This window comes from Schistocerca nitens, chromosome 2, assembly GCF_023898315.1.
Source record: "Schistocerca nitens isolate TAMUIC-IGC-003100 chromosome 2, iqSchNite1.1, whole genome shotgun sequence".
Classification (NCBI taxonomy): domain Eukaryota; kingdom Metazoa; phylum Arthropoda; class Insecta; order Orthoptera; family Acrididae; genus Schistocerca; species Schistocerca nitens.
The window spans coordinates 1183248943-1183265643 of NC_064615.1; the positions used below are offsets into that span (position 1 = coordinate 1183248943).

Below are 16701 nucleotides of genomic sequence, written 5' to 3' on the forward strand. Positions count from 1 at the left end.
GGAAGAGTGCTTTTGGGCATTGCTGGACGAGTTGAGTGCACGCTGTTATCATATGTTTACTTGCAGTTCTTTGCCTGACTTATTCAAAAATGTTCCACGTGATGTTCAGTGACAGCTATGGTTTCAGCATGGTGGTGCACCATCACACTTAAGACTTTATGAGTGTTGTTGTGGCGTAACAAGCTAGCTACGCCACACTGAGAAGTAGCCAAAAGGGCACGCGTCAACTCACGCCGTCTTGCGTTAAGTCTGAAACAGGATACTTTATGAATGCTATAAAGAAAAGAACGGAGCTTCTCGTATACTTAACTTCATTCCCTCTTGTGGTACATCGCTATGGTTAATACAAGTGAGACTCTCTCCAGATATGGTTAATGGCGCCTTGCTAGGTCGTAGCCATAGACTTAGCTGAAGGCTATTCTAACTGTCTCTCGGCAATTGAGAGAAAGGCTTCGTACGTGTAGTCGCTAGCAATGTCATCCGTACAACTGGGGCGAGTGCTAATCCGTCTCTCCAGACCTGCCGTGTGGTGGCACTCGGTCTACGATCACACAGTGGCGACACACGGGTCCGACATGTACTAATGGACCGCGGCCGATTTAAAGCTACCACCTAGCAAGTGTGGTGTCTAGCGGTGACACCACAAGTGTAACCATTTAAATGAAGCATTCCCTGGTAAATGGATTGGTCATGAAGGTCCAATGTTCTGGCCTCCATGTTCCTCAGACCTTAATGCAATAGCTTTTTGTTTGAGGAGGCACTTAAAGGACCAAATTTATAGTACTCCACTTACGATGTACATGACCTAATAACTCACTTGCATGCTGCTTTGGCATTTGTGGAAGCAGGTGTTCTGCCCAGGGCCCAGCAAAGTATGATCCGGTGAGTGGAAAAGTGTTTACAAATGCAAAGTGGTTGCTTTGAACGTCTTCTCTAAAGTGAACGTTGCTTGTATGTTGGATAGTGGCATATGTGGGTGAGAAAATAGTGGAAACTGATTAATAGTTGCTGCTTGAATAATTGAAAAAAAATGAGTGGAAAGAATAGTTGAAAGAAATTGGAAGGCAATTTATATATCTGTACACATACTCTGGGTGAACTTTAACTGGTACCAATATCAACAGATCTTTAATGTCAATACATTTAAGATCAATATTCATAATTTGAGTTATGTACTTCTTCACATTAATTTCATTGTTCATAGTCCTGATTATGCCAATTCCGATGCAGGATCGCTCCTCCACTGCACTTGCAAATCCCTCTTGTCTGCTTCAAACCTCCTGATGCAGGATCTCAGCGCTGGCCAAACGATGAACAGACAGGTGTAGTTGTCATGAAGGTACAGATAAACTGTTCTTTCCAAATAACTTTTTATAACACTTTTTAATGTACGGTTGAAATGCACATTTTAAAACAATACTGGTTCAACAGATCTAATCGTACCTCTACCTCCTACCACTTATAGAAATAACCAGGAATTAATAAATTAGAGAGCATATTTCTTCCTCCTTTTTTCATTCCGATGTATCAGTACATTATTCTTCCCACAAAACAACTTGTTAATTTATCTTTGTCGTGGTCTGTAAGTCATTCAGCTTACATGTATCAAAAGGGAAGAACGAAAAAAAATAAATAAATAAATAAATAAATAAATAAATAAATAAATAATAATATGTTTCATCAGAATGTGTTTGTACCAGCTCTGTGAACGTAAGCATGGACATGAAATGTACAGAATTGATATTTTGGTATAGTATAATATACAAGCTAGTGTAGCTTACCTATTGTGTTTTTTTACATCCTTGGATACAGATAATGTTACAGTATCCACTGTTATTTTCTGTTGTCTTTACTTGTATCATGGATGAAACAATGTGATCGTTTATATCTGTAAGAAGTGCATGTTATGTCTACATGTTTTAAGTCAAGGTAAGAAAGAAATCTACAAGATACCACATTGTGGAGGTGTAATTTGGATGCAATTTCCTGCTTTAATTGGAAGTGTAGGGTGGGGAGTGGCTCTTGAACATTGGCAAGTCTGCATATCCATTCCCCAGGTGGCATTGCCTTGTCTCACTAAGCTAACGGGACAGCTTTGGTACAGCGCAAAGTTCTTACTACCTGTTCTGGGCCATACCACATGCAATTAGATCAATGCCAGAACATTTTTTACACTGGATTTCTATTAAATCTATTGGCAGGACTAGGTTTTGCTACATGCATTTTTGTCTTGGACGAGGAGTCACATACCAGCTTCCAAGTGCCTCATTTTTCATTCACCTGGAAAAATTCAGATGCGCTAATGACACTGAAAGGCAGTTGATTTTACTAACTGAGTCTAAGAGGATTTCTAATAAACATTCACACAATCATAGCTTTCGGCCATTAAGGCCTTTCTCAGAAAGCTGAAACTGTGGCCGAAAGCTATGATTGTGTGAATCTTTTTATTGTGCCTATCGCGGCTCAGCATCTCCACTATATGGTGAGTAGATTTTAATACTTGTATGAAACAGTCAGTAAACTATGATTTTGATAATAATTACATAACCAAATGATGAACTATGTATTTGTAGTGATTATGTATGAAACTGAATAAAAATTTGCTGCTTAAATAATTAAGTCCACGATATTGGTGATAAGTTGAGAAAACTGTCCCGAAACACATGTGCTACAAAATGCCACTGTTTCCTGCGCATGTACCCCGACATCTGTATGGGATATGATCACCATGCACTCGTACACAGCTGCACAATGGGTTGGCATACTCTGGATCAGGCAGTTAAGCAGCTGCTGGGGTATAGCCTCCCATTCTTGCACCAGTGCCTGACGGAGCTCCTGAAGTGTCGTAGGAATTTGGAAACGTGCAGCGTTACGTCATCTGAGGGCATCTCAGACGTGCTCGATGGAGTTTAGGTCTGGAGAACAGGTAGGCCTCTCCATTCACATGATAGCTTCTGTTTCAAGGTACTCCTCTACGATGGCAGCTCGGTGGCGACGTGCGTTATCATCCATCAGGAGGAAGGTGGGACCCACTGCACCCCTGAAAAGGCAGACATACTGGTGCAAAATGATATCCCGATACACCTGACCTGTTACAGTTCCTCTGTCAAAGACATGCAGGGGTGTACGTGCACCAATCATAATCCCACCCCACGCCATCAAACCACAGCCACCATACAGGTCCCTTTCAAGGACATTAAGGGGTCGGTATCTGGTTCCTGGTTCACACAAGATAAAAACCCCGCGAGATTGACTGTTGAGACTATACATGGACTCGTCCGTGAACATAACCTGGGACCACTGTTCCAATGACCATGTACTGTGTTCTTGGCACCATGCTTTATGGGCTCTCCTGTGACCAAGGGTCAGTGGAATGCACCTTGCAGGTCTCCACGCAAATAAGCCAAGTCTGTTCAGTTGTCGGTATACTGTGTGTCTGGAGACAGCTGTCCCAGAGGCTGTGGTAAGGTCCCCAGCGAGGCTACCTGCAGTACTCCATGGCCATCTGTGGGCACTGATGGTGAGTTATCGGTCTTCTTGTGGTGTTGTACACTGTGTATGTCTCGTACTGTAGTGCCTGGACACGTTTCCTGTCTGCTGGAATCATTGCCATAAACTTGAGGTCTCACTTTGTGGCACACAGAGGGCCTGTGCTACGACCTGCTGTGTTTGACCAACCTCCAGTCGCCCTAGTATTCTGCCCCTCATAGCGTCATCAATATATGTTCTTTGAGCCATTGTCAACACACAGTCACCATTGTCACGTCTGAAAACGTCTGCACACTTACTCGCTGCACCGTACTCTGACATGCAGCAACACACCTCTGCGTATGTGGACTGCTTCCAGTGCCACCGTGTGATGACTGCAGGTCAAATGCACCACATGGTCATACCCCAAGGTGATTTAAAACTGCAAACTGTCCACCAGTGCGTTGTATCGCCATGTATCAGCATTATCCTTAATTTATGAACATGAGTGTGTTTCACCTCGTTGCTCCCAGTTATTCAGGAGGGATACCAGTCGTACATCCGACATCCGCCGACAAGGTAAAGTTTCTTGCCGCTTGTACGACGTTGTCGAGCACAGAAAATTCATGTTTTTATGACATTGTGAAGCACAGGAAACTTATGTTACATGGAGTATTGCCCTTTTCTATTTTATTTTTTTAATAGTTCATCATGCACACACCCACATATCTCACATGCACACTTAAAAATTTGCAGGCAGGTTTAGTATGTTTTTGCACTTTGTTTTTGAGTGTCTTTCTTACGATTGCATTACATTAAGTTTTTGTAGTGTCCTTTCCACATACTATGTATATAACAACAACAAAAAACTACAAAAATAAATTTATCCTATTCATTTGTTGACATGCCATTATCATTGCTTATATACAATTGAGTCTGATTGTCATTTTGCTTAGTACATTTTGTTAATTTATAATTTCATTACATTGCTCAATTCCAATTATATGAGTACACTGTTTGCTCTCAGTACACTGTTTGCTCTCATTTGTTTTTACATTCTTTACATAACATTCATACAACAATAGATTCTTTTCTCCTTTATGGCATAAATTGACATACATTTCATTTCAATTTACTGTGACCTTATCGTAGCATATTTATCACGTTCAAAGAACTAAAGAAGTAAATAATAGTCGTTACAACAGATTCTACACACTGCTTAAATAACTATGCATGGCCTCGCCCCTCTAGTATTCACCAGGAGGAATCTACAGACTACAGGGTTGAGGAAATTTCACGGAAAGGCATTTATATGTGCAGTTACGCCTCTTTTCTAGATTTAATTGTGATTCTCAGAACAGAAATAGTTTGTTGTTTATAAACATAAAAGAAACCTGAAGAATCCGATCATACCGAATACTTATTCAGTGTTTAAAGTGCACCTCAATATTTATTTGTTATGTTCATCGTATAAAGGATAACTATTCCATATGCCGAGGTATACAGAGATGTATCATCAGTACATGTACAATGAGCGTAAAATAGTGTTTATATAAGAACAAACATGCAAAATCAGTTCAGTGTAAATCAGATGTTAGACACTTTTATGAGTAGTCGATGCGCACAGTAGTTAGATTTTGACCACTTTATTATTTCATAGTGCTCCAGATTAGTTCAGCATCATGATATGCGACGTACTGCAACTGTATTCTTCTACACATATTTTCACACTATCACATTCATACGTACCATAAACTTACAACTCTATTTATTCGCGGCGCGGCCCTTTCTTATGTTGATATGCTCGACAAGCATTCATCTTTCGTCAGTTTTAGGACGTATCGATGCATCGTTCCCTGGAAGAAAAAACTTAATACTAACTTAAAACTAAATCTTCGTAGTTAAGTGTACACTGGCTTGATGATCACTAATACCTCTTTCATATATTCGACCATGTATTCATTCACTTCAGTGTGCAGTGGTGACATCAGAAAACTTGTACTTACCGTATAAATCTGTATTATAGGCATGATGCGACCTCTTATTTAGTTTGCCCCTCATATTGTACTCGCTTGTTTACCTGCAGCAGAGGTTTTATGGTCCCTTAATTATAATTAGTGCGTGGTCTTTCAAAACTTAAATTTGTAAATATATAGATATAATGTACATAGTATCGTAACTTCTGTAAATATCTCGTAGTTTAAAATTCCCTTTCCATGTATATAATCGCTTAGCTTATCTTTCTTTGTATGTATTGTGTAGATAGTCATAGTTGTAGTATAGACTCTCTCTTAATTTTCTATGTCCCTGTTTATGCAATACGCTCTAGAAATGCTAGTGCAGGAAGTAGCTCATAGGGGGTGTTTGTTTTGGGTGCTCCATCACTTTCAGCTGTGTCTGTCTGGCGCGCATGTGCTTGTGGTTTGTTGCCTAGCTTTCTCCCCAATGCGCATGCGCTGCGTCACTCTGTTACTACTAACGTCATGGTGAGTTGTGTATTGCAGTGCGCACTACCATGCATATCGGTATCAAAAGTTCATTTATTCGCTTACAACTGGGCTACTCACAAGGCGAAGCATTGTGTTTAAAGTATCGTCATCTCTAGACACATAAAAGTAAAATTCTTCCATGTTTCATCCACTTATCATTTATACATTTGACATAAGAAAAAATCTAAACAGAAATTTTCCTTGCCAACTAACAACATAAATTCTGGAATGTGATTTTCCAGCATCCTAAATTTAATATTACTTTTCATATGTACAACTTAGAGGGTATACAGCCCTTCTTCAATATATAAACGTTCTCAAGTCTTTGTGTGGGTAAAGGCCCTTGTCTTTACCTGTGTTCGCATGTGCCAATCTGTATGCTCCCGGGAAGGGAATTTTGGTAATTATGTGCGGTCCGGTGCATAGTAATTGCTACTTTTTCCAGTTTTTGCGGATTTGGGATGTTTTCTAAGTAACACCTTTGGTCCTATGTAAAATTGTGTTGTACATTTCAGCTTTCTGTCGTAAATTCCTTTCCTATATGGAGCTCAGGTTTCAAGGTTGATTACTGCTTGTCGTATTTTATCATCCAGTGATAATTCCAGTATCGCTATCTTAGTAGATTCATCTACTTGTCTGCAATTGAATGTAAGCTGATTTGGTGTAAATCCAGTTGATGTATGGGGAAGGTTATTAACAACTTGTAGGAAAGGAGTGGCATATTCAATCCACTTGGTATGCTTATGAGTTATACAGGTCCTCACAAACCTGGTGAATTTCTTAAACACCCTTTCTGTGGGGGAAACTTCGGGATGAAATTTTGATAGTAAATGATTTGGTTGGAATCTACAAACTCTTTCCATTTTCATCCCACAAAATACGAGGCATTATCTGTTAACATAACTTCTGGGTTTCCTACGCTTGCAAAATAATCCTCATTAATTCATCTTATAATTGAACTGGCTGTAACTTTCTGTATAGCATACAGTGAAAATATCATACAGGCCTACTATATATTTTACTCCCCTTTACCTCTGGGATAGGGTCCAGCCACATCTAATGACAGCTTTTCTAGAGGTTTCTTAGCCACAATGGAATGTAATCTGTTTGGAAATGTTAGACCATTTTGCTTTCTGGTAAATAAGACACTTTCTTAACACGTGTTGCACTCTTCGTCTAAGGTGGGGGAAATAGCAATATTTAGCTATTTTATCAGTGCATTTTGCAGTGCCATAATGGCCCCAAGTATTGTGTGTGTAAAAGATAAAATCATCCACAAATTCCTATGGCAAACAAGCGCCATTGTTCTAGTTTGGGAGGTTTCCTGTGGAATAGAACACCTTTGTGAATAGTAAAAAACCTTTTTAATTTTTCATCGCTGTTATGTATAAGTTATGCTGTTACCTTACTCCAGAGTGTGTCTTCCTGCTGTAACTGCTCTATATGTTTACACAAGTGGACATAGTATAGTCTGAGTGTTTTGTCCTCCATCAACATAGCTCTTATTTCACCTTCCTACTCCAAAAGATTGTTGAAGTCCTCTAAGCCTTGTGGTAGTCTGAAAGAACATCAGCTATTACGTTTTGATTTCCTTTTATGTATACGATTTCAAAATTGAATTCTTAAAGATACAGATGCCACCTGGCTATCCATCGGTGTAGCAACTTACAACTTAACAAAAATGACAGGGAGTGATGGTCACAGTAGACTTTTGTGTGTTTACCCCAAAGGGAGTATTCAAACATTTTAAATGACCAAATTACGGCCAAACCCTCTAACTCTGTGACTGAATAAAAACGTTCAGCTTCAGGTAAAGTGCGACTGGTGAAGCTAATAACCTTAGGGATGATATTTCCTTCTTCTTCCACTATTTTAAAAAGGCGTGCACCCAGGCCATGAGAAGACGAATTGGTGCATAAACAAAAATCTTTTTTCATGTCTGGTTGAGATAAAATATTAGCATTTAATAAGGCTTGCTTATTGTTTTCGAAATTGGTCTGACATTGCTTGTCCCATACCCAAGGTCTGTTTTTCCAGAGAAGAATGAGTAAAGGATCACTGTTCATAAGTTGGTGGGGGATGAATTTCCTGAAAAATGATACTAAGCCTAAGTATGCCTTTAATTTTTTCTTGTTTTCCAGAAAAGAGCATATCCTTATGGCATAAAGTTTTTTGGGATCTGGCAGTATGCCTTTCAAAGAGATTATGTGTTCTAAAAATTATACCATTTCTTCTCCAAAATTTGATTTCTTGAGATCTGCTGTTACTCTACATTTGTAAAAATGGCTCAGCACTTGTTCAATTAATCTTAAATGTTCTAGCCAAGTGGGTGTAGCGACGGAAAGGTTGTCTACATATACTGTTACCTTAGTGAAAAGTTCAGCCTCTAGCACTCTGTCAAGTGTGAAGATAAATACACCCGCACTTACGTTCAATCCAAATCATAATACTAGAAAATTCAAAGCTTCTGCCCCCATATATAAAGACAGTATATTTTCTTCATGTAGTTTTATTTGCCAATATGAATACCGGAGATTGATTATAGTATGAAATTTTGCATTGTGGAATTTCATAAGCTGTTCCTCTACATTATCTGGATGTGTTCAGACTGGTACATAATCTTATTAATGTTATGTGTGTCGAGGACCAAGCGCACCTTGCAATCAGGCTTACACACAGCCAAGATAGGACTACAATAAGGGGAAAATGATGGTTGTATTATGTTCCATTAAAGCATCCTGTTAATCTCTTTTCTTACTGCTTCCCTCTTTGTCCATGGTATAGGGTATGAGGTAGAACAAAAAGTTTCATGAGGATACATTTCCATTTTGTATACAAAATCCTTAATAATACATGGTCTTTTTTCAAATACGTGTACATAAGGAAGTATCAGTTCCCTAAGCTCTGCTTGCTGTTCATTAGACAAGCACTTTGATTCACTTATCTTTCTGCTTATTGTATCGATTTTTGTTTCTTCTGCTGATGACTGTTAGTTACTGTATGTGTTGACAAACACAACTATGGGATTTTCCAATTGAACTTCAAGGTTGTGGGTAACTGCAGTTTCACATCTGATCATGCCTTTTACAAATAATTGGTTATTTACAGTGAAATGACATTGGCCTTTTCGTATATCAATTTGCACTTGGTATGTCCTAAAGGTATCCATACCAATTAAACACTCAACTATTAATTTCTCTACTATCAAAAAATTGCATTGTACAGAAAACTGTCCTATTATATGGGAATTAAGGCTTGTATCTTGTCTCCTTTCGATTTCTGGCCAGTGGCAGTCTGTACCTTGCAATTTTGCACTGACAGTGTAGGCATACATCCACGTTTCTTCAGTTCTTGAAAGAATCCTTGTGACATCAAATTAGTCAAGCACAATGGGTACATCAAGGTCAGATATTTTTTCTTTAATAGTAACTTGTACCTAGTCCTTTGTCAATTTTTTTTGCATACCCTTATTACCTTGATATACATTATCTCTCACATCATTACCATGATCGTATCTGATAAAGCAAGTCTTGATCAAGCTCATGCCCCCACTCCCCTCCGAGGTCACAGAACGGGGTCCTACCATCACCGGTTCAAGTTTTCCGTTGTCGTGATGGCATTGATCTCTAGGTGACGCCAATTACTATCCTGAGAGGCTCTCGACTGAATTTCCCTTTGCCTCTGTGTGTTATTCGGCATATTTATGTTACTTTGGTGGCCAAATTCTGCTGTCTGTGGGTTATTCGGTTTTCAGTTATTGTTTCGCGTTTGCCAAGCGATCAGCTGATTATTGCCGCTAGCTTATGTTTGTAAATATTGTACAGGCTGGCCATAAACCACTTGCCCATTCTAATTGTTTTTCCTAAATTTTTGCCCTTTTCTTTCATATCCACCTTTGTATTTACGGCTTTCTCCATTGTCCTTGTGATTACCATTACCATTACCATAGGTCTGTGTGGGGTAAGTTTGCCATCCATGTGGTACTACAAATCTATTGTTTACTTGTTGGTCCGTAAATCTCTGTGTCGGTATTGACGTATTAACAGGCTTCTGTTGTACTGGTCCCTCTTCTTATACTAACTCTATTGAGTCCAGTACAGATAGAAAGTATTCTTTATCGTGTTCAGAGATAGTAATGAGTTTTTCCGAGTGTGAGCAGGAAGACTGCTGTTTAAAATTTTCAGCACGTCTACTTGAGATACTAGATTCATCCAGTATCTGGTTTTATTCAAATATTTTTCAAAATAGCCCCTTAGGCTTCCATACTTGCTGTTGAAGGGAGTGCCAGCCCCAGCCAGCATCGCAACTTCAGCTATTTCAGTTATTTCTTTTACATCTGCACATAACTTATCTCTCTGTTTTTTGGCAAATTCTGACTCTAAACTTAAATGATCTACTCTTGGGCTCAACTTGTGTATTTCTGTAGGTAGGTTTTTGCATAAGTCTAGCAGCTCGTTGACTGCATTCATCACATTTTTTACTGTTGCATTCATTTTTAATTCTGTCTCCTGAATTTGAGAAATGCTTCACTAAGGTTTTGTAACCCAGCTACAAGTTGTTCCTGTTTATAGTCTATGGATGTTACCTTTTGTGTTAACATATTTATATTGCGGGACGTGTCGGTAATTATTTCTCGTTTTAGTTGTTTACCGAGCTTTGTGAACGTACCGGATAATTTGTCGGATAATTCAGTGCATATAGCTGTGCTCACCTCACTGAGCTGTTGAGTAATGCTATTCTTGAAATCGTTAAATGCCTGAGTTTGCTGTGCAAACTGTTGTGTTATTAGTTGCATGAGCTGTGTCAAAGTGTGTATCTCTCTAGTATTTGCATTGCTTTTGTGAACTGTTTCCTGTGTTTCCGTTCGCGACATCTTAAGCAAATAATCAAAGGAATTTTCATTGTTGCGTGCTTCAGTTTCACTATTTGAAAAAAATGTTTTCCATTGAGACCTGAGAAATTGCCTCATTGAGCACCATAAACGTGGCATCATGACTAGTTGTATTACCAGTGTCTTCATTTTTTAATAATGGGATGCCAACCTGGTTGTTTTGGTAGTCACCTGCCAGTTCATGAGTTGGCAACCTTCATCTGTTGCCAAGCTCGGATTCCTGCCATCTTGGCATATTGCATTTTGTAATAAATTTTCAACAATGGCCATTTCCTTTGACTCCTTTGTGAACAGTGTTTAACAAAATTATGAAAAGAAAAAATTTTAAACATGAAATTTTGTATGTATTGGTATCATTCAATTAAAGCATCTTCATGTTCATTTCCATTAATGAACCTAAATATTCTCTGATACAGTCCTATTGATATAGTCTTACAGAATTTGAAAGATCAAACAATGGAAAATTCAGGATGGAATGTAACAGTGTAATGGAATGTAATTTGAAAGAATTATTTTGCACCTTAATGTGGACTTTATATAGATTTTTGTCTTTTATAGAGAAATGCACTTTCCGTGAAGGATATTTGTAAGTAAAAGAGACTATCTACTGCGAGAGAGATGGTGCCAAATGCGGCCTTATATGCGTACAGCGTAGCAGCGTCCTACCTTAACTGCTGAAATGCATATGCCCGGCGCATCTCGTTTGTAGGCAGTATTCCATTTTTACTTTGCTCCTTCAAGTTGTTAATAGTTCCAATCTCATGGACATGTAACAAATGCAACAAAGGCCTCCTTAGTTTCTTGAAATGATAAAATGGATCATTTATTAAAAAAAAGAATCTTTTTCTCAACAATTGAAAGGTCTATTCATACCCCGCTCGGTGCCGTCCTTTGAATGGTCGCCATTGAATAATGGTGGGGAATGGGGGGGGGGGGGGAGGGGGGGGGACTAAAATGTAATATATGTATAGGAAACTGAATAAAAATTTGCTGCTTAAATAAATAAAAGGAATGTTTTTAAAGAATGATTGAAGAAAAAATCGAAGGTACGTCCATCCTGAGTGAACTTTAACTGGCTCTAATATAAACAGACCTGCAATATTCAATACATATATTCAGCATTTATCATTCCTAAATTTACATACATCATTTTCTTTTTACCACCATTGTGCATGGAGACTGGTATGACAATACTGGTTCCGGATCGCCCCTCCTCTGCTCATGTGAATTCTTCTTGTTAGTTTTGATCCTCTTGATGTAGGATTCTCGGCACGTCACGGATAGATGAACAGACGGATGTCATTGAAAATACGAATAAACTCTGCTATCTTGACAACACTTTTTAATGTACAGTTGGAGGAATACACATTTTTTAACAATATCAACTCGGCGGAACTCGCAATACATCCGCCCGCTATCACTTGTTGAGACGAGCAGACTTTCTATCAATATTAACTCAGTTGAGCTCATAATACATCCACCTGCTATCACATATAGACACAGACAGACGAATCTAAAGCAATTCAAGAGCATCTCTTTGTGGGATGACGTAAAGAGCTTGTCTTACTAGAATTTTGCTCACTGCTTTTGAAAAAATCACAATATTTAAAACTGTGCCATATTTGGACTCGTTTGTACAGGAATGTGTAGTGTAACGATAACAAAAGTGTTTTATTTGGCTGATATATTTTCAGTGTCATCACTTACTTCAGTGTCATCTCCTTAAATTAAACCCATCCATTTGTGTTTTATCTGCTTTAGTCTGTTAACATGAGTTTTCTCCACAATACTGTGCAATGCTAGTGACTGCAATAACTGTCTTTTAACATCCACTGCTATATCTCCAATGTATTTTTTTTTTCTGTGGTTGAGACATGATCTAACATGAACTGCCATTATTACAAAATTATTCGTCCTTAAAATCCAGTGTTTCCTGTTATCCAGTACCACACCTCAATAAGGTTACAGGTACATGTGCTACACAGGTGGTTTCCATTTGGCATCTTCTTCGTGAATTTTCCTGTTTTGTATTGTTTGTCTGGTAGAGGAAAGGCAAGTGTTCCTCCTCACCCACACAGGGGCTTCTCACCTGCACCTGGGCTGCTCAGATCACTACAGGTGTTTCTTTAGAGATGACATTGCATGTTCTTCAAACATGCTATGTCTGGAACTGGAGATTTTACAGTGTTACATCTCAATAGCAGTTCCTCAGTAATGGAATTTTGTATTTTAAGTGGAGTTAACATGAACCTTCACCTGGAGCAAAATAGATGTACAAATCTCTATACAGGGTGTTACAAAAAGGTACGGCCAAACTTTCAGGAAACATTCCTCACACACAAAGAAAGAAAATATGTTATGTGGATATGTGTCCGGAAACGCTTACTTTCCATGTTAGAGCTCATTTTATTACTTCTCTTCAAATCGCATTAATCATGGAATGGAAACACACAGCAACAGAACGTACCAGCATGACTTCAAACACTTTGTTACAGGAAATGTTCAAAATGTCCTCTGTTAGCGAGGATACCTGCATCCACCCTCCGTCGCATGGAATCCCTGATGCGGCCCTGGAGGATGGCGTATTGTATCACAGCCGTCCACAATACGAGCACGAAGAGTCTCTACATTTGGTACTGGGGTTGCGTAGACAAGAGCTTTCAAATGCTCCCATAAATGAAAGTCAAGAGGGTTGAGGTCAGGAGAGCGTGGAGGCCATGGAATTGGTCCGCCTCTACCAATCCATCAGTCACCGAATCTGTTGTTGAGAAGCGTACGAACACTTCGACTGAAATGTGCAGGAGCTCCATTGTGCATGAACCACATGTTGTGTTGTACTTGTAAAGGCACATGTTCTAGCAGCACAGGTAGAGTATCCCGTATGAAATCATGGCGGTGAATCGAGGAAGTACAGTACATACTGACGAAACTAAAATGAGCTACAACATGGAAATTAAACGTTTCCGGACACATGTCCACATAACATCTTTTCTTTATTTGTGTGTGAGCAATGTTTCCTGAAAGTTTGGCCGTACCTTTTTGTAACAAACATGTATAAAGATTGGGCAAACATTCATTTATAATTATTGTTATCGCAATGAAAATCGCGTTTCTGAGATAAGCCTTTAAGGTCAGCTGCCCATATGGATAAGATTCAGAAGATTTCTTATGATGCTGAAAGAATTGGAGCCTAGCAGCAGCTACATGACTCTTATGTTCATAATATGATGATGAATTTCTATAAATTTGATGTAAATGCAAAGTTCTAGTTTCTACTAGAGGATATACCTTTTGTAATAACAGGAAGATAATAGTAAGAAGACAATTCTGTAGCATCACAACATTGGAAATATCACATACCTTGTAATGAAGAAGTAGTCACTTTTGCTAGTGACCCAAATCTTCTTATTCTGAATATATGTTCATCTGAGTACCATGACCATGTCCAGTCCAAGCACTTGCAAATTGAATCCTCTGTTTATTACTTTAGAATTGTACCTATCTGCAACTCCAAATAGCTTATACTCACAAAGCACAAAAGACAAATGTTACAAGTACACTTTTTTATGGAGTTTGACACCATGTATTGTATAATTTTGTTCATTGTGCGTGGGCATGCAAAATTCTCATTATGTAAAGTATATCATGGTAATTAAAAATCTGGATATTTAAAGAATCCACATACCTCATGATATTTTGTGTATTTACCACCAGTGTAAATAATCAGTTTTGATCTATTGGATGTAATCGTTCCCTTGCAATTAAAAAATGTGTTTCCTTCTCAAAAGGGTTTGGCACAAGCAGGAGCATGGGCATGTTTTGATGAATTCAACCGTATAGAACTGGAGGTTTTGTCTGTTGTGGCTCAGCAGATTCACAGCATTCAGATGGCAATTACTCAGAAGGTGGAGCGTTTTATATTTGAAGGATCTGAACTTTCCTTGGATCCAACATGTTCCATTTTTATAACAATGAATCCAGGGTAAGTAACTCCAAGTTGAATGGCTAACTGTAAATAAATGTGCTTTGATACCTTACATGTTACATTTACAAAACTTATATACTGTCATCATCCTTTAAAGGAAATCGCAGTTTAACAATGCAGATGCTCTATTTTCAACATACTGATAGCATCATTGCTGCAATCCATTTGATTCTTCTGTATGATGCTAAAACTTTGCAGGTATGCAGGACGCCAGGAGCTACCAGACAATCTCAAAGTTTTGTTCCGGACAGTCGCCATGATGGTTCCTGATTATGCTATGATTGGTGAAATCTCATTATATTCCACAGGATTTGTGGATGCCAGAAGGTAATTGATGTGTGACCGTATATGAACATATTCTGAGAATGAAATTTTCACTCTGCAGTTGAGTGCATACTGATATGAAACTTCCTGGCAGATTAACTGTGTGCCAGACAGAGACTCAGACTCAGGACCTTTGCCTTTCGTGAGAAAGTGCTGTCGACTGAGTTACCCGAGCACGACTCGCAGCCTGTCCCCACAGCTTTAAATCCGCCAGTATGAAGATTTCTTGTTATGAATTTGTTTTAGTGATTGATTATTTGAAACTGGAATTAAAAATGTCATGTATATTTGTTTAACCCCTTAACATAAAACCCTGAGTTATCTCGTTTTTATTACTTTGACACAACTTTACAATAGCAGGTATGCTCTGGCAACTTAAGAACAGACCTTCGAATTCATTCTCCCAAATAAATTCCATGCTGCTTTCCATGATGTTAATGTCATCCTGACTGAAGTGCTGTTCAGATTAAACCTACCAACAAACTACAGTACTTACATTTTGACAGCTGCCATCCAGTCCATGTCAAACATTCTCTCTCATACAGCCTCGGCATTCGAGGCAAACATATTTCTTGAGATTCAGACTCTTTACAGCAACACACCTCTATTCTCACATCAGCCTTCACAGGTTGTAATTACCCCCACCAACCTAGTTCAAAAACATATTTCCCGGGCCTTCTTGTCCAATCCTGGTACTGTTGATCCCTCCAAAAAAGTACTTACAGGGTTGCCACAGGTTCTGGAAATCAGGGAATGTCAAACATGTTAGGGAAATATCAGGGAAACTGGGAGAAAAAAACACTGGAAAAATCTCATTTTTGTGTCAGTAGATTAAATGGTTTCTTTATTGAGGTGTAATGCATCATCGTTGGTTGGGTGCAGCTGAGTACATGCACCACTTCCCTACTCCCTCATTTCTAATGCTTCTCCCCTTCCTCCCACTCCCCTCAGGTTGCAGTTAGTGCTGCCACCACTTCTTGCTGCTACCGACAAGAGGCAGGGAGGCATGAGGAGCATTTTGCTCGGATCTGGTTCTCAGAGGATGTAGACGCAGTGGCCGGAGACGGCGGTCATGTGTACAGGAGTTGTGTCTGAGTGATTGTGTGAATGTGTGTGTGCTCTCATTTTACTGACAAAGACTATGACCAAATATTTAGTTGTGAGAGTGTGATTGTCTTTTCTGCATGCCTGTCTGCGGCTCAGTGATCATCTGTATGGTGAGTTGCTACGTGTCCTAATCATTATTGATTCTCAGAGTATTTGCACAAATTATCTGTTGCATGGATTGATCACCGTGATGAGCCAAAACCGCAGGCCAATTTTTGTGCATATCTCTAATAGATCGGACCTCCCAATCTGAAGCCCACTGTTTCGCAGTAATGTGCAGGTCCTGCTCGTCGGATTTAGTCTCGACGATCTGCCTGCAGGCTGGGTCTGATTGTGTGTGGCGTCGTGTGATGGATTTGCACGGTTTATGCAGGGACCTGAGACTGTGATGCTCCTCGGCAGGACAGAGACTATGGGTAATGGATTTCAGGAGTTGC

At 39.1% G+C, this 16701-nt stretch overlaps 1 protein-coding gene across 1 annotated transcript in view; it reads left to right on the plus strand.

The window, feature by feature from the left end:
- The window catches only part of LOC126235648 (dynein axonemal heavy chain 3), a 1245905-nt gene that overhangs the window by 448187 nt on the left and 781017 nt on the right, over positions 1 to 16701 (plus strand). The window contains exons 23-24 of the mRNA XM_049944362.1: positions 14637 to 14830; positions 15032 to 15160. Coding sequence (XP_049800319.1) covers positions 14637 to 14830; positions 15032 to 15160 — 323 coding nt within the window. The remainder of the gene's footprint in view (positions 1 to 14636; positions 14831 to 15031; positions 15161 to 16701) is intronic.